Source organism: Gigantopelta aegis, chromosome 9, assembly GCF_016097555.1.
Source record: "Gigantopelta aegis isolate Gae_Host chromosome 9, Gae_host_genome, whole genome shotgun sequence".
NCBI lineage: Eukaryota > Metazoa > Mollusca > Gastropoda > Neomphalida > Peltospiridae > Gigantopelta > Gigantopelta aegis.
Genome location: NC_054707.1, coordinates 15,721,959 through 15,749,234, shown reverse-complemented (window position 1 = coordinate 15,749,234; position 27,276 = coordinate 15,721,959). Strand labels below are relative to the sequence as shown.

At 36.5% G+C, this 27,276-nt stretch overlaps 1 protein-coding gene across 1 annotated transcript in view; it reads right to left on the bottom strand.

The window, feature by feature from the left end:
- Nucleotides 1–17,960, bottom strand: part of LOC121380788 (ceramide synthase 5-like) — a 45,036-nt gene extending 27,076 nt beyond the window's left edge. The window contains exons 1-4 of the mRNA XM_041509758.1: nt 17,721–17,960; nt 7,822–7,945; nt 4,277–4,383; nt 1,720–1,777 (exon numbers count right to left, since the gene is read on the bottom strand). Of these exons, the coding sequence (XP_041365692.1) occupies nt 1,720–1,777; nt 4,277–4,383; nt 7,822–7,945; nt 17,721–17,905 (474 nt within the window). The 5' untranslated portion in view covers nt 17,906–17,960. The remainder of the gene's footprint in view (nt 1–1,719; nt 1,778–4,276; nt 4,384–7,821; nt 7,946–17,720) is intronic.
- Between the last annotated feature and the right edge of the window lie 9,316 nt (nt 17,961–27,276).

The following is a 27,276-nucleotide window of genomic DNA, read 5'->3' as shown; positions in this document are numbered from 1 at the left end:
TCGACGGTGTTGTGGTGTTAAGATGACACCTCGAACTGGACGTCTGGCATGAATTCCTACCTCACGTAGGCGGTTCCGTACGGTCTGGTCGGATATCCTGCGCAAACCTGGTATTGCTGCGGCTGTGGAGGTGGCAGTAGTCAATCGTTCCCGAAGGTGGCGTACCCGGATGTAGCGGTCCTGCCCGGGGGTAGTGACCCGTGGTCGACCGGGTCTAGGGAGATCACGTGTTGATCCATGTTGCTGGTAACGGTCCCACAGTCTGGAGATGGTGCTTGGGGACACATGGAATGCCCTGGCAACGGCCGTTCTGGATTCGCCTGCGTCTAGTCGGCCGATGGCATTGTTTCTCTGCGGTTCACTGAGACGTGGCATGTCTTGGATTGTCAACTGTCGGCCAGATACAGAGGCCAGGCAAGCGAACACCCTGCACTTTTATACTGTCGGTGTTCATGTTGCACGTGCAGACAACGCACGTGCAGTGGTGACATGGTTTGCACATGGCTGCGTTTTTGCGAATATTCACATTTTGGAACTTTATTGTACAGTAGCTGCGTTTTATCGAATGTAACCGTGGGAATGTGTTTGGGACATGCAATGACCTTATATTCACAAAGCAATGACCTTATATTCACAAAGCATGAACTGGTAGGAAACATAAAATTGGAGTTATAACCCATTTGTACCCTTTTGCGTTTCTTTTTTTGAAGAGTATATATTGGAATAAAATAAAAATAATTACAATATATCCAGTGTTATTTTCTTTAATCATTCATGGAGGAAGAAGGAAGTCCATTTGTAACCAAAACCAGAGGAAAAACCAAAACCATTGTAACCAAAATCTGATGTAGTTTATACCCAGTCTGTCAGTGAAGTTTAAATATTCGTATGTGAACAAATTGCAATACCTTTAATTAATATATATCTGAAGTACATACTTGTTTTAATTTTCATTGTAAATGTACCATAACCTGCTGTATTTAGTTGGTGTAAAGCCCATTCGACGACAATAATGCGTCCATGTTTTAAAACAACTTTTTTTTTTTTTGGAAATCGAAACCATGATATTGGCCGTTTCTTGGGATGCATTGCTGTTACTGTTGCAGTTAAACACTGCGCAGTTAACCATCATATAATTACGTCGACAGTATATAATAACACTAATTATCTTGTAAATTAAATTTCTGATAAACCTGGAGACAAAGAAACAAAAGACGACTAAAAGGCACAACCAAAGAATCAACACGTGTACCGGTATTGCTTGGTAACTCTCACCGATGACGTATTGCCTTCGCTTTCGTTCAGATCTATGCATAATCCCGCCCACTTCTGTTTTTACCCCAAACCTAAGACGCGCAGCTGACCGGTGCCTCGCAGCAAGCCAGGCGTTAGAGTAATGCGGTCTTTGACGCTAACTTAATCCATTACACACTACATGTCTTTTGGTGTCCGGTCTCCTTTAAATATATCTATGGCAATTCTTTCAAAATTGCTATGGGAGAAAAATTCTTAAGTACGAGCCTTGTGTATATGTATATATTTCTCTCTGTCTTCCCCCTTCTCTCTCTCCCTGTGTGTGTGTGTGTGTGTGTGTGTGCTTGCATGCGTATATATCTAATAATTCCAGTTTTCAGTGGATGTAGAGTGACTCTAAGACAACTAATGTTGGCCTACACCACTGTGATCAACCTGGAAAAATGAGACCTTTTAGAAACTTACATTGTACAATATGAAGACACCATACCAGAATGCTACAATGTAGAAGAAAAATCTCCAACTGTAAAGAGAAACATTGGAAATAAATATCTGTATGAGTATATCCTGTTAAATACAGGTGAAACAGGGCTCAATCTTAACGACTGCACCAACAGCACCAACGGCAATTGCAGTCATTGAGATATAAATTGCCATAGGTCGGGAGTATCACCAACGGCACAAAAGTGCTGTCGGTAAAGCTCCCAAATAATGGCAGAATGTTTTCATCTGATGTACATTAGTTGCCAGTATATAACATTAGTACATTTAAAATATGTCTACATACAGCAAAATAGCCTTTCCGTATTATTATTTAGCTGTAAAAGTCTTCTCTTTTTTCAATTGCCATGGGCAGGCTTTAAATTGCCGTCAGTGGTCCATTTCACTAGCTACAATTTTCTTTTTAAATTGCCGTGGGAGAAAAATTTTTAAGTTCGAGCCCTGGCGAAACATTCATGTATTATGAACATCTATAGTTAAATGTGAAAATTATTTCTTAACTGTGATAATTAAAATTAACAAGTTATTACTACAGTGCAGATGGGCATTACATTATGCTATAAATATTTGTATTACAGTGAAACCAGTCTAATCCGGACCCTGAACGTACTGAAATCCTGTCAAAACCGGCCAAATTTCATGGTCCTGAATTTTCTCTTATTTAAACCATGTATTAAAACCCTAATAAAACTGGAACCTGTCCATTTTGAAAAGTGGACCGATTTTTGGTACAGAAATATAAAATCCTCAATTAACCTGAACCTGAACAAACTTAACGAAAATATGACTACCAGGAAACAATGCTGACCGGAATATATCCTGTACAGCATCCAGTGTTATGTCACAGGTCACCAATTTCCGCCATCTCAGCCCAACTTAGCAGACATCAGAGTAATTAATGCTTGAATGGTTTCTGATCAATGTACAGTCTGACAAATCTCAAAAGACAGAGTTTCCACCTTTGATTTTTGGTCCTTGCACTTTGATAATGAAATACTGACACATTGAGAGCAAAATGCTAGAAACAACTAAAATTAGAGTAAAACACACACACACGACTTAATTTGTATATTTTACTCTAAATACAAACAGAAAATGTTATCTTTTCTGTGATAGAAGTAAGAAATATGCACACTGCATTTTGTTAAGAAAGAATAAAAATGTCTCGGTCACCACCGGTTAAACGTAGGCGTGTGGAATTATCTGTCATTTTGTAACCGTAATTGTGTTAAAAATCAGATTACATTGAAATTTGCTGTTTTCATTTATATTTTAATGTCTGTTCATAAATGAGAAAGATACATAACAGAATTGAGATATAACATTATTATTAGTCCAACAGTCACATTCATTCATTCTTGGACTTGTTCGTTTACAGTTACAAGTTCGTTTACAGTTACAAATTCGATACCTATGTCAAAAGAAATAACTCTGAATTCTAAAAAGCGACCCTGTAAACACCGGATCTTGTCTAAACCAGATAAATATTAAGTCCTCTACATGATCCGGTTTCATTGTACTTATTATTTATATTGTTCAGCTTTTGAAAAGTTCATCTTCCTAGAACTTAAACAATCTTTGTATTGAAATGCATTAAACTAACAATGGAAGAAGGAAATGTTTTATTTAACGACACACTCAACACATTTTATTTACGGTTATATGGCGTCAGACATATGGTTAGGAACCACACAGATATTGAGAGAGGAAACCCACTGTCACCTCTTCATGGGCTACTCTTTTCTATTAGCAGCAAAGGATCTTTTATATGCACTATCCCACAGACAGGATAGTACATTACACCAGTTAAGAAGCACTGGCTGGAACGAGAAATAGTCCAATGGGCCCATTGACAGGAAAACTAACAATGGAAGTAAATCAGTTATTCTTCAAAGGAAACCGCAACCTATTCCTGGTAAAAGTATTATTTGTGCAGTATTGCCAAACAGTGCAATGGTTGACCAAACATCAGCAGTGATTGCCATGAGTCATGACCAGTAGTAGATAAATCTACCCCACGTGATATCTGAAGCAATCGGGGGACCCATAATCATTAATATATTGATCCGAGTGGTTTTATCACAAGGTTTTCAGGAGCACAATTTACATTAACTAAACACAACAGGACCGAGTTACATGCATGTCTATAAATTAGACGTGTGTGTAAGTGTGTGTGTGTGTGTGTGTGTGTGTGTAAAAGTGTATATGTGCCTATGTGTGTGTCTGTATGTGTGTGTCTGTCTGTATGTATGTGTGCGTGTGCATGTGCGTCTGTGTATATATATATATATATATATGCAGAGCTGGCTCTGCGTGATCAGAAAATTTTGCAAAATTATCTATTAAACTTCAAAAATCCAGTTATTTTGTAACAAAATATCAATTATTTCATGAAATTAATTCGCAAAATTAAATTAAAATTTGCCAATTGTTTTTGAAATTTGCTAGTGGAGAATTTGGCGAATGCCAGAGCTAGTAGAATTAATTTAAATGTAAAATAACAAAAGACAACTGCCAGTACCTTGCTTCTCCAAACTTTGATAACACAGGTGGTCTGTTTTGAATGCGGCGCAGACGAAACCATCGCTCAATCTGTCGTACGCTGAGATCGGTTTGCTTCGACACTCCCTGAATATGAGAACATTACACAGGTAAAATGTAACAACTATTCTGAGAGTACTGCTAAAGATATACATGTCCCCTGACCTAGACATTTTTTGTATACATGTCCTAAGTTCAAGGGCCATAACTCTGTGGAAAATGGCTAAATCACCATGAAAGTCAAACTTGATTTGTAACAGTACATGATAAAGTTTTACACAAAATGTCAGCTCAATATCCTGAGGTGTTGTGAAAAAAGGTCTGGAATACTAAATGTGGGACAGACAGACAAAGAAGTGGATGGATGGACAGACGGATGGACTGACAGACAGACAAGTGGATGGATGGATGGACTGACAGAGAGAAAGACAAGTGGATGGACGGACAGACAGAGAGACAGACAGACATATGGACAAAAAGACCGAGATGAAACCTATATTCCCCTCTCGTTGGACTAGTAGAAAAATACTAGACCACAATGAATGAATATTTATCAAAATGTGGAGGAAAGTAATAAAAAACAATTAGTGAAAATGATGTATAGAGAGAAAAAATATAATAAGATATAACCATAGAACCATAACTCTTGATTGTCCCTTCATGGTCCATTTCTTGACGTGGTGAAGGGGCTTGTATGTCTTAATGACCCAGGGAGCTATGCCAGAAGGAGTTTCGGCTCCTGTTAGGGATATCCAAGCTGGATTGGTCGATGGGTAGAGACTGGACTCATATGGACTAAGGGTGAGGTAACCCTAACAGAAACCTTGAGATGAGATATTGGGCCGCAAGGCACACTCTAATAGACCACAATACCATGTATATGCAGCTGATATGACTACACTTTTGGACAGATACGTGATCGGTGCTCGCCCTGTGATGACTCACCAGGCAGGTGCAGTGCCGGGCTCCTCATTGAGGGAGTTCATCCTCAGCTCAGTGGTCCTTCCCGCCCATCTCGTGAAGCCAGGAGACGAGGAAGGGAGGAAGGAAATGTTTTATTTAACGACACACTCAACACATTTTATTTACGGTTATATGGCGTCGGACATATGGTTAAGGACCACACAGATATTGAGGAAGGCCTACTCTTTTCGATTTAGCAGCAAGGCGAATGAAAAGAAGACGACGATAATTGATTGCCAATAGTGTGTTATTATACTTTATACCCTGACAAATACCAATTTACTTTCAATAAATTTCATGTTACACCTACATTTGTTTAATCCCAAAACACAAAAGTCCCATGTACAAAGTCCATTTTTATTAAAAGCTGGTTTTTAAGCATTGTAAATTTATTCACATGTCTGGGGTAGCATTAAGGATATTTTTACCAGGAGTCCATTTTTCCCAGTGGACTCATTTGCTCCTGAATTGGCTCATTGCCATGAGTCCATTCTCAAAATCCATGAGTCCATATTTTGCTCAGAAATAACAGCTTAAGAACATGTTGCCATAGCTTCAGTCAACACCTCCCTCCTGCCCCGGAATTGGTCACTGGCGAAGTCAGAGACTAAATCTGAGGTGGGCGTGCCTGAACCTCTGTGGATATGGGCACGTAAATAGAGTTCCCATCCCATCAGTCAACACCAAGTGTATTTTAACAGTTGTGCAGTCAACATAATTGATTCCATCATGTACCAGTTGGCAGGAAAAAAGAATAAAAGTAACACTTACTGGACTCCAGTAAAATACTAGTGGTTTATTGAACAAAGAATTAATGTGAATTACTCTACTCGCTCCAGGTCCCTTCACATCTGCATGGAAGTCAATACTCAAAATGTCTGAGTAATGACCCGGGAGCGTGGTAATTCTTTTTCATGGAAATGGATATATGACTGGCACACAGGTGCATTATTACTATAGTTTGACCAGAAGCAAATTTTTGGTGTTTTCTCTCTCAATAAAAAAGAAAATATATAACCATTAGTCCTGGTACCATTCCAAATTAGAAAAATTAACAACTTTTATATCCACGTCTTGTACGACTTCATTATTTATTTTTTTAATGATCTTAAAAATTGCATTTGGGATTGTTCAAAGCAAACAACTTGTCATGTCATGTCATAGGGTTTTACATGCACATTCAGAACAAGCTGTTGTAGCGCACGCCTGTCGTGGGCGCAAGAGCCGGTCTTGGCTGGCTTCTCTGTCCATGACAGGAAAGGTGGGGGGAGGGGAGAGGAGGGACCGCCTGCATTGGCAGGTGCAAGGGAGCACCAGCAGCCCGATCATATCGGTAGCAGGCGGGTTGGGGTGGTGGTGGTGCGATGGAATTTGAATGGAGCAGTTAAATGCCAAAGAGAAAAGGGTGCGCAATTTTGATTGAGGGAATTTGGCGCAATTTTGAACGGCCGAGCTAATATAGGTTTTGATATTAGTGAATCGAGAGTAGCTCGCAAACAACTTTGGTGGCAATGATTTTTCTAGGTCTGATGTTGGGGAAGTCCAATTTCCAAATAGGGGTGCGATGCCCATTACTCTCTTGGTTATTGTATTGATATTATGTTGTTATAGTTTAGCTATTTGTTATCAAAATAAACAGTTAGTGATGCATATCTAATTTAGATTGTTTTGTTTGTAAAGAAAAATCTCTCCATTTGTAGGAATATTCAAACAAGTTAATAAACTGTATAGCTACACTCGGTTCTGTTTCGACAGAAGTTACGAGGATTTCCGATTGCCCAACATCAGTGTGGCCAATCTACGCCATAATGATGTCACTTTGTAGACTTTAATTTTGATAGTCATGTTAATGGTTTAAATAACTAATTTAAAAAATCCACACAATACCTAAACTATATCAATGTTCAGACACATAGTGATATATTGATGTAGTTTGCTGATATAGTGGCCACAATTATTAATTATTGTGACATTTTATCATTCCACTATAGTAAGGTACACGTTGACTGTTAGTAACGCAGCCAGTGTTCTGCTTGCGGAAACCCCATTGATTGTGACGTACATTGGCCACACAAGGATTTCCGATGGCATTTCTGCCTGAGAGAATATACCGTAATCAACCGAAGCGTCCTGTATACCTTTTAAAAAATAGACTCATCTAGCCATTCCCACAATTCCACCAGATGATCAGGAGAAGAAAGTGATTTTTACTAATTTTTTACAATAGGTTTATTGTGGGAACGATAGCGGAGATCAAGGCAGGATTATGAGTGACGGTAGTTTGACTTAGCTAACTGATTCCATGCGTCCAGATCACTTAGGACGTGGTGATAATGAAATAATAGAATAAACATGCGTTTGGAAATAAACTGGGACGGTTTTATTATCACTTGTGGTGATGAGCAGGCGTCCAAGTCTGCTTTCCATATGTTCAGGGACACATGGATGCATCCTAACGTGACCCCTGCATGTATGGTGTTCCATCTAAAAATAGGAATCTTTTTCTTTCCAGTATCAAGAAAGTATAAAAATATAGACAGCTATTTTCATATGATTGCGTACCTCTATTTCAGAATAATTGGGAAATTTCCTTTTCTTATAAATTTCTTCCAAAACTGGACATGGTCTGCACTTGGGAACTGAATCTTTCAGACCACAGTATCTTCCAAATGGACGAGCCACATACCTAGAGAAAATAATGATACTAATAAAATTGAATTATTGGCACAATACTTCAAAAAAAGGTGGTTCTGTTCGTGTGATGGTTACACAAGTTTAAATTCATGAGAATCATCACGTTTCGCAGTAAACTACTACCTTTTAAAATTGAGAGATCCAGAGGTGAACTATTTTTTTATATATATAATTTCGACACTCATTTTTGACACTTGAAAAATACTATATGATTATAGCATTTTCAAATCAATTTGTTACTCAACACAAATGTATTACCCCAGCAGGCACTCGTATACTCATAAAACTCACTTAGAAATGATTCTGCATTGGTGTAGCATACATTATTGAATGATATGGTGTTTACAAACCCATGACTTTGCCTTTACAAAAGGTGACATTATCACAATTTGGCAAATATAAAAAATTATGTCATGTAGTTTAAAAATTTTAATTTGTAATAAATGTTATTTTAGTACAATTCATTACAGATTTTTTTTTTTTAAACAGAATAAATAGAACTTTAAAAAGTATTATCTGTGAATAAGATATAATGTTATATAGTAATACTCAGAATAGTATGTAAAGTGGTTTACATCATTGTTACTTTATTAAACTAATGATATTTACTTGTTTAAAGTGTTTTTATTATCAAAATAAGTGCATAAAATCCTAATTAATTGAACTGTCGTTGTGCAAAAAAAGGTTCTCATATAATATTCATGTGATATACTTTTATAACCAGTAACCATACCAGTTGTCAACAAGATTGTTTATCCTGATGTTGCTAAGTCTGGTGATTTTTGTCTTACCTTTACAATACATGTACAAACTAAAAAGATGAAAAATAGGAATTACTTTTTTCGTTGGCTGAGGCATCAACTTTTGCATTTAGCTCAATACTGATTGTATACTAAAAGGCAAAAGTTATTGTGACATGGATTGTTTGGAGTAATAAATTTATGAATAGATTTATGGATGTAAACCAGAGAAAATGTGCATGAAACAGCTCGAAGAAATGCAACCAAGCAGTTGTTGCAGCGATTGCATGCTTTGTGCAAGAAACATGGAATATTCGGGAGAAATCCTGTCCAGTGTTCACCATAAAATGCCAGACATTCAGTTGCAAATCATTGCCACTCTGTGCAGCCTTCAGAAGTAAGAAAAACACCATTAGTGAACTGTTTGATGCAATTTCATCATGCCACGCCTCAGTGAAAATGACAGATGGCGAGTCATAGGGATGCTTGAATCTGGGACCAACGTCCACAGAAACACCATATGGCACTTATGGCAACGGTATCAACAAAACAACCAGGTCAGGGACCGTCCCTGTAGCGGCTGACCACCCGTGACAACCTCTCGCCAAGACACACTGCAGGAACTCCGGCTGATCCTTCCTCAGGAATGGCATTCCCAGGAACTTTCTCCAGCATTTAGTGTCCTCAATGAGACAACAGTGCCAGACCTGTATCAATGCTCAAGGTGGACACACTCGCTACTGACTGTGAACTTCACTCTGGACCCCCCTCTAATGATGTGGGTCATTTGCATATGGCAGGTGCGCCATTTTCATGGACTATTGCTCGTTTCCGTACCTTCGGACATTTCATACACAGCAGTAAAAACCTACCATCAATTATCTTTGTCTTTTGTGTGTCACAATAACTTTTGCTTTTTAGTATACAAATGTAGGTACATTTCTCATAAATTACATGTTCTGCATCAGTAAAGCTTCATTTATAGTTCTATTTATTAATGTTCACCTCAAAATTAGTTTTTCAACTTTATTATTTTAAAATTGTAATTTATGTTTTTAAGTTTAATTTTTTTTAATGTTTAAAAAAAAAGTGTAACATGCATTCAGATGGATAGCTACAGATGCACTATCAATGATCAATGACACTGAATAAATTTATGGTAGGCAAGACATTTAATTCTGTAGAATTCTTGTCTGCAATTTACCATATAAACCATCACATGGGAAAACCTACAACTTATTTTTTGGTAAATAACAGGTAATAACCTTACAAAACTAAATCTCAGGTATTTGGGCTCTATCTTAATTATAACTTTGTAAAAATACAGCATTGATGACATCACATTTTCAAAATCAAAGTAGACGGCGTCAAAATGAAATTTCAATGTTATTACCTTATTCTAGGTTACTTCCCGCCCAATTTCAATGAAATCAATTGATTTGGAATCGGTACTTTGTTCATTTTATTTTTACCCAGTATTTTAAGTTATATATCCCGATTTAAAAAAAAAAATTAAAGCGATATATTCCGATTTAATTAAAAAAAATTAATCTACAGATCCCATAGGCCTACATGAATGTAGGCTAATACTAATTAGTGAGAAATATGAAATTTAGCGAACTCCAACATTTCACACCAATGTTTTTCAATTTTTAGTTACATACTGCACCCCACCACATTTATTTAGATTCCTGTATCCACTATGGAGTAATTTCACATTTTGTTGATGTCGTACTGTCGAACGATATCGTTTCATTCTTCGGTTGGTAGGGGGCATGTTGTAACTTGGTACTTGAGGCGGACAAAGGGTCGAATGGCTTTATATTTAGTTTTGTTTCTGTTGTGACAAGTGTTCTTGCTGCTCCATTTAAGCGGGGCAGCCAGCCCGCTATTGCATTTTGACGCCCCGCTTTCGTGTTTTGCCACCACCTTTATTTTCCCACATCCTACTATATTTTCCCGCACCCAGCTCCGCTATTTCATATTGGACACTTTTTTTCACACTGAAAAAAAAATCGATCAGTCGGCACACCCGACATCAAACAAAACAAGCATACGATAGTTACTGTAACGTAATTTAACACTATTTTAACAGCCTTGGTCAATCAGTTTTTGAGTTCGCTAACTTTCATCTGATATTTTGTTCTCAATTGCAGATGTAGTTGGTCATAACTGATAATTTTTAACTAGTCATTGTTTATTCGGCAATTCTTTATAAAATAGTAGAAACTTTTCATTTTGGGGGTATCACCCCTTATAAAAATAACGGAAGTGGTAGTGTCATCATTAAAAGTATTTTTCTTGGATGCCAAATTATATATACACTGCCTTTACAAAAACTAAACTAGCGATATCAGTGCCATCGATTCATTTGATGAAGAAATAAAAAGAACACAAACATGATATCCCAATTTAGGGGATCACCTTTATTTTTTTAGATATCTTAAAATCTTTATTAAAATAATATTAAAACAAGGGGTATGTCTTTTCGCAAAGTCAACCAATACCCAACGATAGGCCTACACGTAGCCCATGTACTCCGTGCTAGCCTATACGTGAACCATGTTTCCCACCCCTTTTTTTCCTTTTTCTCTTCTGGTTTCTTTTTTAGGGGGGTGGGTGGAGGGGGGCTTCCTCCCTCTTTTAATTTTTACCCAGCGAGAATATTATGTAGGCCTACATTTCCTTCTGCTCTTTTTTCATTTCCCTCAACTTCAAAATCTTGTCATAAATTTGATTTTCAGATTATTTTCTAAAAGACAATCCACTGCATCCTTTCTGTAACTTGTGCTAATTCTGCTCACCGGTGTTATCATCAGATAAGTGTTTGATTCTATGTTCAATATTATTGTCAACATCTACTGGACTGTATTTATCATATTCATCCAATACAGTTAAAGTTAGAGAACATTGATTTATTAATCATCGGCTATTGGATGTCAAACATTTGGTAATATTACAGAGGAAACCCGCTACATTTTCTAATAGTAGCAACGGATGTTTTATATGCATCATCCCACAGACAGGATAGCACATACCACGGCCTTTGATATGCCAGTCGTTGTGCATTGGATGGGACGAGAAATAGCCCAATGGCTCCACCGACGGGGATCGATCCCAGACCTACCGCGCATCAGGTGGGCGCTTTACCACTGGACTACGTCCCGCTCATCATCTAATACAGATACTGTTTCTTCCGTTTCCATTGTTCTTAGTCTTGGTCTTCTATTTTGAATTCCAAAATGTGTCTCAAAGAGTAGGCCTACTTCAGGCTCTTGTAAAATTAAAATATACATCTGTAAGGAAAGAAAACCAAATCCTTCTATACAAATGATGTGAAGTGAGTATAGTGAACAGATATTATAATAATTTAATAATTATCACACACACGCACGCACAAACATACACACACAGCAATAATAATAATAATAATAATTGGTTGAGGGAGAAACAACCTTTCGAGAATTGATCTACTATGCCTCCGCATGTTAATCTCTAGGCCAGCTTATGCAATGACATCATGACGTATAATAAAGGTATATAAATGAAACGTTTCTGTTACCGTACCACAATGTGTGTGCAGACGACAGTAAATTTAATAACAACTAAAAATGGAGTATTGTTACAGATATATATATTTTTTTGTAGGAAATGATTTAGTTTTCAGTATTTAGATTATAAATAGAAATAGGAGTAAAAATAGTGGTGCTGATTGTAGTCCACAGAACAGGTAGGCCTAACCGAGTGGTAGACCCATGCAACCCGATACGATCCTAATTTGATGTTTGGTCTAACTTATGAATATTGTATTTAACTTCTGGAAAAGGTGTTGAACTTTATGTTATGCATAATCATACTTGCATGCCATATCGATATATAGGACTTCTCCCTACGCTTGTAAATGTGTATCAAAGTACTGATGGTATCGCTAACAATCTCAACCGATGTTCTCAGGTACAAAATACAAAATTGTAACCAAACACTATTGTACATACAGATATATGTTTACTTCAAACTGACCTTCATGTAAAGAAGATGTCATCTTCTAAATTCTTCAAAACAAACAATGCAAACAGCATGTCAACTTTTACTTCCGCGTTTACATGTGATGTCAAACATTGAGCCGCGTTTATTCGGTTTCTGACGTCATGCTAAGTTGTAGGTTTTCGCATGTGACGGCTCATATATAAAATTATATTTTAGAATTAATATATTATATTTTGCCTTTTGTTGGTATTTTTATGATCATTTGATTTAATTGGAATTCAAAATATGAACCCCAGGCAGTAAAGATAGTGTTAACAATGTACTAGTATATTAATATAAACTGTTGATGGTTGACAATAGCAAAAATCTCAACAACACTATTGATTTGAAGTCCCCCAACCAAAGTTTTATCTTCAACATGTATCTTTATCAATTACATCCTTCACTGGAGAAATGTTGGTTTATATATTCCAAAATATGTTTGGATACCTGTATCTGCCAAGGAATAAACTTAAGATTTTAGCAGCACATTGTATTTGAACAATTCTTTGACACACTATTTATTGTATGTGTACAACAGTTTGGATTCACAAAATTGAACATTTGGTATAAATTTTATAATTGGTGGATTATCAATAATTCACTGTTTGGTCAAAACATAGGATAGAAGTATCTACATAAATCCATGTTAAATATTCAAATATGTTCCCCCGAACATCCATTTTCTCAGTTTCCAATTCTTCAGGGTGAGGGCAAAAATACTGAAAATAAAAGTAATTTCTTTCAGAAAAGAAAGAAAGAAGTGTTTTATTTAACGACACACTCAACACATTTTATTTACGGTTATATGGCGTCAGACATATGGTTCAGGACCACACAGATTTTTGAGAGGAAACCCGCTGTCGCCACTACATGGGCTACTCTTCTGATTGGCAGCAAGGGATCTTTTATTTGCACTTCCCACAGGCAGGATAGCACAAACCATGGCCTTTGTTGAACCAGTTATGGATCACTGGTTGGTGCAAGTGGTTTACACCTACCCATTGAGCCTTGCGGAGCACTCACTCAGGGTTTGGAGTCGGTATCTGGATTAAAAATCCCATGCCTCGACTGGGATCCGAACCCAGTACCTACCAGCCTGTAGACCGATGGCCTGCCACGACGCCACCGAGGCCGGTAATTTCTTTCAGGTGCATTATCTAGTCAGTTTTGCCAATTTCTCTATATAGAGAGATTTAATACATTTTTAATCTTTACTCAATTTAACCTGCCATCTTGAATGTCACGTCCAGGCTCAAAGTTTGAGGTCGTTAGTTTAATCATTTAATACAACCAGTCATTATTATACCTTTTATATATATACTTGGAACATTGAGAAGAAGGAGAATTAAAAAGATTTTTGTTTCTGAAAAATAGTTTTAAATAAAACTAATTTTTATATGTCAAATCAGCCAGGATGTGACATTATATATTTTGAAAAATAATTTAATATACTAATTATGATATAAAAGAAGGGAAAGTAGTGTTTTCATATGCAGTATATAAAACGTTATGATGTCCTGATACCTAATTTTTTAATTTGACATAACAGTAATGAAATATCAATAAACAAATGTCACGTCTTGGCTTACAAAAATTCTTTTTTCAAATAAAACAGTCAATATACAACCATTATGTATAAAAATAAAATTCATATAAAAACATAGTAATTTATTAAGTTTTAAAGCCATACAATCTCAAATAACATTTAGGGGTGGGTGGGGAGTTCAGTGTAAATTAAAAAGAAAATTATTTACAAATTACCATCAAACTGCATAGATTAAATCTTTTCTGTATGTATTAAGGCAACTGATGGAACATCCAAGGTAATCTGAACGACAAAACCGTAATTAATACATGATCAGGGTCACATCTCTGCACAATGCAGAGTCAAATGAGTCGTTTGCAAAATAGTGGACGATTCCATGAATCTCTATCTAGTGCCTCTTCTATAGGAGGACAGCCACTCCAGAGGAAATCATTTACTGGAAATTTCATCCCTCTTGCATTGTCAAAGTTTATTCTATTCCTCTTGCGACCGGCCTCGGTGACGTCGTGGTTAGGCCATCGGTCTACAGGCTGGTAGGTACTGGGTTTGGATCCCAGTCGAGGCATGGGATTTTTAATCCAGATACCGACTCCAAACCCTGAGTGAGTGCTCCGCAAGGCTCAATGGGTAGATGTAAACAATTTGCACCTACCAGTGATCCATAACTGGATCAACAAAGGCCATGGTTTGTGCTATCCTGCCTGTGGGAAGCGCAAATAAAAGATCCCTTGCTGCTAATCAGAAAGAGTAGCCCATGTAGTGGCGACAATGGGTTTCCTCTCAAAATCGGTGTGGTCCTTAACCATATGTCTGACGCCATATAACCGTAAATAAAATGTGTTGAGTGCGTCGTTAAATAAAAACATTTCTTTCTTTCTTTTCCATTCCTCTTGCATCACCACAAAGAACTGCCACTCCCAGACTTGTTTACTAAAGCAGGGATGCAAAAAGTACTTGCCCACTCGCCAAATGCGAGTAAAAAAATTTATGGACGATTTAAAAAATGCAACTATCAACCTGACAGTCTATCTGTCTCTTTGATTTTGTTTGACACGTGATTTTGATCACTTACCAAGTGTTGTTAATAATGTTTTATCAATATATCTATACATTTCATTTGAAGTGAAAACACTGCATATTATAATATTGTTAATAATGTATTGTTCTATAGACTGGTGGACTAGTAGAAATTCTGGTAGGCTAGTAAATTTTAGTTGGTTCTAGTCCGGCGGGCTAGTTAAATATTTTCCATTTCTGCACCCCTGCTAAAGCATGCGCAATTCTGCCTTAGTCTCTTTCAGTCTTTGTACTGTATTATATTTTACTTCTGAGACAATGCAAGTCAAGCGGCATACCTTGGCTGTTCTAGCATTTTATCTTCACCCCTGTATTAAAAAGGAGATTTAATCTGTATATAATTTAAATAATGGTAATTTGTAAAGAAACATTTTATTCATACTGGATTTCTTTGTTTAAAAATGTTATTTCAGTTGATATGAGTTTAAAACTTAATAACATATTTTATATGAAATTTTAACTTTCCTTTTGACCCTTTTAACCAAAACTGTTAACAATCTGAAAATCTTTCACTTTGACAGCCCTTCTACTCTACTCCATTTACCTTTAATCCATTGTGAACAATGTGATCAAGCTGTTGATTTTTATTTTCTTGTTTGGCTTTAAAAAAATTAATGCTAATTAATACAATATAAAACTCTCACAAATTTTATTATTTAAAAAAAATAAAAAAATAACAGTTACAGTTGAGAATGGAGGTAGGAAATATGAAAATAAAAAATATATATTTGCAACACATCTAACAAACCTAAATCATCAATTGGAAATGTGAAGTATAACTGCATATTAATATACCTTCCATCGTATCAGATTGCATTTCCCTAGTTCTGTCCTTTCATTTTGAGTTTGGGGCGGGACATAGTCCAGTGGTAAAGTGTTTGCTTGATGCACGGTCGGTTTGGGATCGATCCCTGTCAGTGAGCCCATTGGGCTATTTCTCGCTTCAGCCAGCGCACCATGACTGGTATATCAAAGGCCGTGGTATGTGTTATCCTGTCTGTGGGATGGTGTATATAAAAGATCCCTTGCTGCTAATCGAAAAGAGTAGCCCATGAAGTGGCGACAGCAGGTTTCCTCTCTCTATATCTGTGTGTGGTCCTTAACCACAGGTCCCACGCCATAAATCCATAATTAAAATGTGTTGAGTGCATCGTTAAATAAAACATTTCCTTCTTCCTTCATTTTGAGTTTGGATTAATACATGTAATGCAGGTCATGAGACATGTGTCATTTCGTAGGGGTAAGATGAACTAGCACCCCCTTTTCAATAAAGTTAGTTTGTTTTACAACACCACTACAGCACATTAATTACCCTTTCAATAATGTTCAGGTTAAATATAATAGGTGCCGACAGGTTTTTTCCTTTAGTGTGTGTATTAGTGATTAACATGTCAAATATTTGTTATCAGTGAACTTGAAAATGATCAATTAACTTTTGTATTTAAGTATAGGGTTATTGTTTTATTAGAGTGGTAAGCTTTGTCTACCCAGTGGTAGGCAGCAATTCTGTGTTTTCGCTATACAGTTATCTTTGGCTGAAAGAGCTATCATAACTGTCATAATTATTGCAGGGTGCACATAAAGTCAATACTTTTCTTAACCACACTTTTTATGTCCGTCAAAATGTCTGTCTAGCTCTCGAACAGCAGAGTATTTAGGCTACTGCCAGTACTGGTGGCAGAGGTGGTTCCTACTCCCGGGCTTCTAGAATTTTTATAAAATCCTCTTGCCATGGGATCAGAGATTTAAAAAATCCACTAGCCCTACTCTACTCTAAATTAATACAAGTTTACTAAATAATAGTAAAAATTGCATATATGTCACCTAAAGAGATATAATATAGCTTAACAACACTAACATTGGGAGTGGGGGTCAGAATATTCATATATTTACAAAAAGACTTAACTGCAACATTTGACAAAACAAATTTACTAGCCGTCGCACATGGAAATAGTAGTTATTTACTAGATCAACATTGAGTATCACTAGCCATGGGGGTGGGGCTACCATAATCTAGAAGCCCTGTAGTTACTCATAATTTATTGAGTCCCTGAGTCTACATTATTAAATCAATTTAATTGACAATTAAATCAATTTAACCCTCCAATTCCACTTGCAATTACCACAGGTTTCTGCACTTTTGTTTTCATTTGGCTAGTTCATCTGCCTGGAAAGAAATGACTCATTCAGTCATTGGGCGCACTACCGGTTAAATGTAGTTGTTTAACACAAATATAATTAACAACACCAAATTTATAAAGCACAAAATAAACTAAAATAAATAAATGTAAAGAGGGGATTCAGGTGCACCGGCCCTGCCCCTGGGGACAAAAAGCTGTCGCCCATTCCGACTCAACGATTCGATCAACGCTCACCTTTCAAATATAATTCTTATCACACACAGCAATATTGCTAACGGAATGGGAACCAATAAGTCCGAGACTTGCGGGTGATATATTCCATTGTCTACATTTTTAAAATCATCCCAAGTGTAAGCTTCGGGTAGCCAAAACCACTTGCTCCAAAATTTGGCACGAACAAACTCCCACACCGCCGCCATTGCACACAATTTCTAAATAACGCGAGAAGCAATGAGATGAACTGACGGATCCATACAAGTTAAAACGTACCCAAATCGATACGTAACCGACCGAAACGTACCCATTTTTAGTCGAAACGCATTATGTCATATCTGTGTATTTTGGCTCCCTTTATAATATTATTAGAATATGTTATGTTATTTAAATATGTTAAATTAATTGGATACAAATGGACGTGGTAGTCTGCTGAATGGTAAAAATCCACATGCAGTGATTTATTAACCATCGGCGATTGGATGTCAAACATAATTTGGTAATTCTGACATAGTCTTAGATGACATCCACTACATGTTTTCATTTAGTAGCAAGGGATCTTTTATTCACATGGACTTCCCCACAGACAGGATAGCACATACCACGGCTTTTGATATATCAGTTGTGGGGCACCAGTTGAGATGGGTAAACCCCAATCACAGAATGAGTCTGCCGAAGGGGTTCGAATTTACGACAGAAACATCTCATGCGATGACTAACTTGCTAATATAATAATAAGTAATTAGTTTTCTGGAAATATAGCTTCGAATTTACATGTTATACCAGCTTATAATTACAAAATCATAATACTGAGACATCGTAAAGACTGACAAATTAAAAAAAAAAAAAAAAAATAATAATAATAACCCAGTTATTTATTAACATACATTTTGGCTTAGGTACGTTTAGGTTGAGTATGTTTTGGTTTAGGTAGCCTACGTTTTTACGAAAATATTATGAAAACGAACTGTAATCTTATGTTTTTGAGTTATACATACATACATACATACATACATACATACATACATACATACATGCAAGCATGCATGCATCCATCCATCCATACTAGATACGTTTTCGTATGGGTACGTTTTGATCGACAAATGGGTACGTATTGCATCGGTACGTTTAAGTTTTGGTAAGTTCTGACCTGTTCCCGGACTCACTATAGGTTCTGTTCGACTGAATCAATTCCCTCTAACGATAATGTTAACCTTTTAATTTAATATAAAGTTATTCGTTCATCAAATACACAAAGATCATTACTTTCATGTGTGTGTTTAAATCGTTTCAAGGAATCCCAGTATTTTAAACACTTTGATTATATATATGTTTCGAAATCGTAGGCCCAGTAAACAATAAAGTGTCTAAGCACTACATTTATACACCGTGCCTATTTGTAAACATACAAATTATAAACCTTTAAAAACCGTATGCATCTAGTTATACGCCCAACGGCGTCTTTAGTGCACTTGTTATTTTCTTGAATAACAAAGGAATAAGTAAAATACATTCAGCACCAATGTATAGCAACTGTAATATCTGTATACCTAAAACAAAATTAAAACAAAATAGCAATTCCATGATTGATAATTAAATACTAGACCTACCAATTTCACACTCTATAGTCCGTCCCATCCTCCTCATGTGCGTAGGAAGGTGCAAAAAAGTGGTGTGTGTGTACACACACACACACACACACACACATACACACACACATATACACACAATGTATATATAGAAAGGTATGTATAAATATATAAAAACCATCGCTTCTGCTAAGAAGTGGGGGACACATGCCCTCTCCCCCCCCCCCCCCTTCCTACGCCAGTGCTCCTACAAAAATGGTTTGTTTTGACGTAAGAAGAAAAGCAAAAATGTTTTGGGGAAAAAATTAAAACACTAGGCTATTTTTGTGTGCAATGTAGAAATCAATCGGCTCTGAAATAAATAACTTGTATAAAAAATTCCTTGGTATGAAAAAAGGCGTTCAGTGTGGGAAGTACTATATATGGACTATATGTAATGATGTTTAAGTAGACACGGTGTGTGTGAATGTAGAGCTCAGACATTTTATCGTTTTCTGGGCTAATATATATATGTACACACACACACACACACACACACACACACACACACACACACACACACACACATATATATATATATATATATATATATATATATATATATATATATATATATATATATATATATATATATATATATATAATGTATAGGCCTATTGCATAACAACTACTAAATAGGCCATATTAATTCATTGGCAATATAGGCCTACGTTAGTTTTTGTCAAAATAAAAATTACTTTTATCAACACCAATCAGAGCTACTAAGAATAAATTAAATAAAATGATGACCCTTAACTTTGACACAGAACTCTGTGTGAATATAATAGCCAAAAAAAAAAAAAAATCTATAACATTAAGGGTGCAATCTCAAAGTTACACAATGTGGCTTCCTTCCAACAATATGTTTATCTTTTTGTTTGAAGTGTAGGCTAAACATTATACCTTCAACTATATACCCAGAAATGTTTTTAGGTCTACTCATTATAAATTTTATGGGGCGAGACGTAGCCCAGTGGTACAGCACTCGCTCGATGCGCGGTCGGTGTGGGATCGATCTCCGTCATTGGGCTATTTCTAGTTCCAGCCAGTGCACCACGACTGGTATATCAAATGCCGTGGTATGTACTACCCTGTCTGTGGCATGGTGCATATACAAGATCCCTTGTTGCTAATCGAAAAGAGTAGCCCATGAAGTGGCGACAGCGGGTTTCCTCGTAACCATATGTCTGGACCGGACTCGGTGGCGTCGTGGTTAGGCCATCGGTCTACAGGCTGGTAGGTACTGGGTTCAGATCCCAGTCGAGGCATGGGATTTTTAATCCAGATACCGACTCCAAACCCTGAGTGAGTGCTCCGCAAGGCTCAGTGGGTAGGTGTAAACCACTTGCACCGACCAGTGATCCATAACTGGTTAAATAAAGCATTTCTTTCTTTCCATATGTCTGACGCATTATAACCGTAAATACAATGTGTTGAGTGCATCGTTAAATAAAACATTTCTTTCTTTCTTTCTATAAATTTTATTTACAAATAGAAAATTATACGTCCTTATATTTACTCCTGCTTACTTTGTTTTAAAAAGGTGTCACTTTTTTGTGTGCGTGTGTTAATTCTTCACATATAGAGGAATAATTAAACATATCAATATATAGATTTTAAAAATAGCTGCCAAATTTTTCTAGGGGTGCCCTCTTTGCGTGCTACTACTAATTTTTATTACATTAATATTGATATTATTTTGTTCCATGCACAATCTGCACGGGTATCTTCCACCTTAAACATTGTTTGCGACTTGTGCCCCGGAGAAGAGACATATATAGATTCGCGTGATTCATGCGATCCGTTGTTAAGCTGTTATAACCGTTAAACTAGCCTAGGCGATGTCCGGTGGGAAATACTTAAAGGAATGCTAAAGCAAGGCTTTTGGACTGGTATGCATATTCAACGATACATAATGCACATTATTGCTTAATATAAACAAGTATAATCGTATAGTTAATTAATAAAACGGTTAAATGTGACGGCTATTATATATAACGGGCGCAGCCATTTTGTACCATCCCAGTGAATACGGCCTCTGGCGAGCTGATGGTTACGTAATACCTAACGTGTCACGTCAGGAATTAGTCTTCGAACTGAAGAAAGAAAACACCTGATTTTTGCGGATGCATCGCAATGTTCTGTAATAATATTAATCCCAGTAACACAGCAACGTGTATATGTGGTTTATTTTTCAATACAAAATAAATCACCATTGTCAAAGTGTTGAAATAACTGTATTATATTTTGTATATAAATTAACCCACGTACTGAAATAATAGTCGGATTGTTTTCTTGGTTAATTGGTCCTTTTTTTCCGTGGCCTGTACCTGTGGTTCTTGATTGGCAGGTGTATGTTTAGACGGTCCCCAGACACTGTCTAGACACACTAAAAAGACGTGCCTCTTTTATTAAGATCACAGGGTATTGTGTGATAACCTCAAATCGTAAATAATCATGGGTTTTTTTAATTTATTAATTCTCAAATTACGCGTTTTTCATTTGTTAAAGTGTCAGTGTGTGTTGGTGGTCCGGGTATGCATCTTTCCAAAACATAAGGCTCTTGTTGGAATTTAGTCTACCTTTAATCGTAGATGTCCGGTAGTCACGGTTCGTCAGATACCGTTTTTCGCTCTTGTGTAGGCCTACAGATCTTTAAACACCTTGAACTTGAACACAGGGGTATTGTGGAAGTCTTTATCAAACAGATGGACATGTATATACAAGCTGAAAGTGCCCGAGGTCAGCAAATCAATCTCATTAACGCGGAAACTTAATTTCATGGCATCTGGAGCGTAACTGTTTGTTTCAGAGGCAGGTTCCACAGGGTCGGTGTTAAATAGGGTTTGAATGAAGTATAAAGACGCGCTGTTTAAAACAGCACTTTATAGAATATTTATGTATCAACCAGTTTCGTGCTACGTACAACAATATAAAAGGTATAGGCCTACACATATCCCTAATTATAAAAAAACCCAAAAACAACCCATACCCCCCCCCCCCCCCTACAAAACAACACAAAGAACAACATACCTATAATAACATATAGCTAATTAATACCTTCCAGCACATTCAGACCATGTATACACTGACATTGATTAATCTATCATCTTTTATACATAGAGAATATAACGTGTGTGTGTGTGTGTGTGTGTGTGTGTGTGTGTGCGCGCGCGTGTGTGTGTGCGTGTGTGCGTGTGTCTGTGTGTGTGTGTGTGAGAGAGAGAGAGAGAGAGAGAGAGAGAGAGAGAGAGACAGAGAGAGAGAGAGAGAGAGAGACACACAGAGAGAGACAGAGAGTGTGTGTCTGTGTGTGTGTGTTAGAGAGAGAGAGAGACAGAGAGACAGAGAGTTTGTGTCTGTGTGTGTGCGTGCGAGTGCATGTGCGAGTCTATGCGTGCGTATGCGTGCGTCCGTGTCTGTGTGTGTGTGAGAGAGAGAGAGACATAAACCTACTAAATCCAGCACAGGCATGTTTATATCAAAAGAAATTAATTCAAACGGATCGGGTAGCTGAAGCAAAGAACAAATTTTATTTTTAACAAATATCAGGGTTTAAAAAAAAAAAAGTGATGTTACGCAACCAAAATGTACTCATGTTGTTGACCACTCACACTGTAGCAAGTCAGATGAAGGCCGTTTACGGGTAAATTTGATTGGCTAAGGGTTATCTACCGATGATATTGTACTTTATTCACATACGTTTTATTAAAAGAAGGCAATAGAAAAGTATGTGTTACTTCGCAAAAAATATTCATTTGTTACTTTGTCAAAATATTCAGTCTGTTTAAACTTTTAAAAATGAATAATTCCAAAATATTCTTCAGTTACAATGACCATGTGGAAATTAGTACCTGGCACGAGAACGAATGTGTTTATGTTCATATAATCAAGTACCAAAAAAACGGGGGGGAAAAAAAGTTTAAGCTTCAGTGCAGAGGCTTTCAAAGGTCTTTTGCAGAAACAAAATTTAATACTGCAAATAATTGAATAGAAAGAGGAAGAAGTTGAACTGCAAAGAGAAATGGTTCGCATCGAGCAGGCACAGCAAGGTAATTTTTTAAATAATAAGCGTAGTAATAGTATGTATAGTCTTGCATGGTGCAACACAGGACGTGGCCTGTACTATCCTGTCTATGGGATGATAAATATAAAAGATACCTTGTTGCTATGCAGAAAGAGTAGCACATGTAGCAGTAGCAGCAGGTTTCCTCTCTCTTGATATGAGCTACTTAACTATATGTATGGATTCCAATATAACTAAATAAATGTGTTTGCTGCATTTTAAAAATAAAATAGCTTTCTGTTTTTTTCTGCATAGTTAATGATATTAAAACATTACTGTTAATTAAAACATTGTTTCTTTTAAACAGGAATAAATAACAACAAGGTAGCACAGGAAGCACCAAGAAGTTTCCAAGCGCCATTTACCATTGTGGTGTAAGTATATGTCGGATTCCAATATAACTTGAGAGAGAGAGAGAGAGAGAGAGAGAGAGAGAGAGAGAGAGAGAGAGAGAGAGAGAGAGAGAGAGAGAGAGAGAGAGAGAGAGAGAGAGAGAGAGAGAGAGAGAGAGAGAGAGAGAGAGACAGACAGAGAGAGAGAGACAGACAGACAGACAGACAGAGACAGAGAGACAGAGAGTTTGTGTCTGTGTGTGTGCGTGTGAGTGCATGTGCGAGTCTATGCGTGCGTATGCGTGCGTCCGTGTCTGTGTGTGTGTGTGTGTGAGAGAGAGAGAGAGAGAGAGAGAGAGAGAGAGAGAGAGAGAGAGACAGAGAGAGACAGAGAGTTTGTGTCTGTGTGTGTGTGAGTGCATGTGCGAGTCTATGCGTGCGTATGCGTGCGTCCGTGTCTGTGAGAGAGAGCGAGAGAGGAGAGAGAGAGAGAGAGAGAGAGAGAGAGAGAGAGAGAGAGAGAGAGAGAGAGAGAGAGAGAGAGAGAGAGACAGAGACAGAGAGAGAGAGAGAGTTTGTGTATGTGTGCGTGTGAGTGCATGTGCGAGTCTATGCGTGCGTATGCGTGTGTCTGTGTGTGTGTGTGTGTGAGAGAGAGAGAGAGAGAGAGAGACACACAGAGAGAGAGAGAGAGAGAGAGAGAGAGAGAGAGAGAGAGAGAGAGAGAGAGAGAGAGAGAGAGAGAGAGAGAGAGAGAGAGTGTGTGGGCGCGCGTGTATTGATCGACCTATAGCTTAACCGTAAACAGTTTGACGAGTAGAAACTTGCCACCTTGTTTAGATCCATAAAGGTGTATATCTGTAATATCAGCTAATCCGAACGGACATAGAAAAGTATTGACTTAATGTACGCTGTGCACAAGCCATCAGCCAGAATTATATTCGAGGTCAAAATCATAGAGCGAAGTCACTTCCTCAAGCTTTAGTGAGGGCGAAGTTTTTAACAGCAGGGAGACTTGAATTTTTAATCCAAAAAAATAAAATACGCAAAAATAAGTTATCTTAATACAGGTATTTTTTTTTTTTTTTTCCCCGTCTGTACTGCTAATTGATGAATATGTGCTCTATAATTTAAACAAAAATTAATTAAATCACCTTTCCACATGTCGCCTTCTTTAGAAATAATGAAATGTAACTGAACAGCACTAATTTAACCGTTTAGAATTCATTCTCTCACAAGTTTGTCTTCTCATTTCATTTAATAACTACTCCATGCAGAGTATTAATCTATTAAGAGTATTAATCAGTAGATTAATTTACCGTGGTTAAGCTTAGATTATCGAGAGGCAATTAAATGCGTTCCACAGTTTCTTAATTGATACACTGTGGAGTTTTTAGATTAGTATCCGTGAAGGTGTGAAAATTGCTTATCTGCTGCTCCTTACTAGAAAAACGTTCCACTTAGCCAAACATGTTTATCGGTTACACAATAGCGAAGACAATAAACAAGCTGTTATCACGGCTAGCAAAAGTAAAAGAGGACGATCAGAAAGCATAGTAATGCTTATAATAAAAAAAAAGTAAAAAAGAATCTTTCAAATGTAATAAAAAGTGACCCTAAGCATATTTTTAAAATAATAAAAGGTTCAAAAAAAGTATTACTGGTATCTAGCCCCTCCCTAGAAGAATTTTTCATTTATTTTAAGAATATCAATTGTTAATAAAGATGAGGCAGATGATGATGTTGTTAACGTGGACGAGATAGCTTCAGCAGTTGACTCGAATGACTTTTTAAACAAGCCAATAATAGCTGGAGAAATAAAGAAAGCAGTAAAGCAATTGAAAAATAATAAAGCACCAGGACATGATAATGTTTTAAACGAATATATAAAAACTACGCTAAACAAACTTTTACCACTTTATACTTTTTTGTTTAACCTAGTCGTGGATAGTGGTAAATACCCAAGTGAATGGCTAAATGGCACTATAACTACAATATATAAAAACAGCGGAGATGTACATGATGTTCAAAACTATAGACCTATAACATTAGTATCCTGTTTTAGTAAACTATTTACAAATGTACTTAATAACAAACTAACTGGTTATGTGGATAAATACAATATTTTATCAAAAGTTCAAGCTGGCTTTAGAAAAGGTTACTCTACAAATGATCATGTGTTTCTACTTTATGCTTTGGTTGAATTATTGAGAAGGAAAAAAGGAAAGTTGTATTGTGCATTCATTGATCTTAAGAAGGCCTTCGATACTGTGTGGAGAATTGGTCTTTGGTGTAAGTTATTGAAATACAACATAGATGGGAAAATGTTCAGAATAATTCATAACATGTATAGTGGTATTAAGTCATGCGTTAGGAAAGATGATAAATTTTTATATTTTTTTCCATGTAATATAGGAGTGAGGCAAGGAGAAAATTTATCACCTCTTTTATTTTCATTGTATTTAAATGATCTAGAAGAATATTTACATCAACAATGTACAGGTATAACTATCAATGCATTTGATTTTGATATATATTTGAATATTGGATTAACTATATGTTATGTTGTATGCAGATGATACTGTATTATTAGCTAGAAATGAGAATGAACTTCAAAAAGTATTAAATGCTTATGATACTTATTGTAAAACATGGCACATGTCGATAAACACATTAAAGAGCAAGATTGTGATATTTGGGGGAACAAAGAAAGATTATAAGAACATATTTTTTGGGGGGTAATCAAATACTAGAAAATATGAATGAATACAAATATTTAGGTATCTGGTTTGAAAAAAGTAACAAATTTAATTTATGCAAGAAACATTTAACACAACAAGCAAAAAAAGCCATGTTTTACATCTAAAAAAAAGTCAAATGAACTTTCTTTGTCGATAGAATATAGACTTCAGCTGTTTGATGCAATAGTTGTTCCTATATTACTATATGGCTGTGAAATTTGGGGATTTGAAAATATAAATATTATAGAAAAGATTCATATTCAATTCTTACGATATTTAGCGCCTGTCAGGAAAAGTAGGCCTACTCCAATATATATGTTGTATGGTGAATATGGAAGAACACCTCTATCTCTGAAAATGCATCTAATAATAATTTGCTTTTGGTCACGACTGTTAACGGCTAAAAGTCTAAAACCATCTGTAAAGGCTTACCAAATAATGTATTACGATTTTATTCAATTCGGTACGCATTATAAATGGATAATTAACATCAGAGATCTATTTTACCAGCTTGGATTGAATAACGTTTGGGACCAGCAGTCATTTAAATCAGTGGAGTGGTTAAAAAGAGTTGTGAAGAGAAGACTGTCTGATCAGTATCTACAAACATGGAGAAATTACATCTTTACGACCAGCAAAGGAACTACTTATAGAATATTTAAAGAAAAATTGGAACTAGAATCATATTTTAACATTCTGGATAAAACAATGTACACATGTTTTCGATTTAGAATTTCAAATCACTTTTTACCAGTTGAAAAGGGGAGGTGGACAAATATTTTATATGAAAATAGAAACTGTACACTTTGT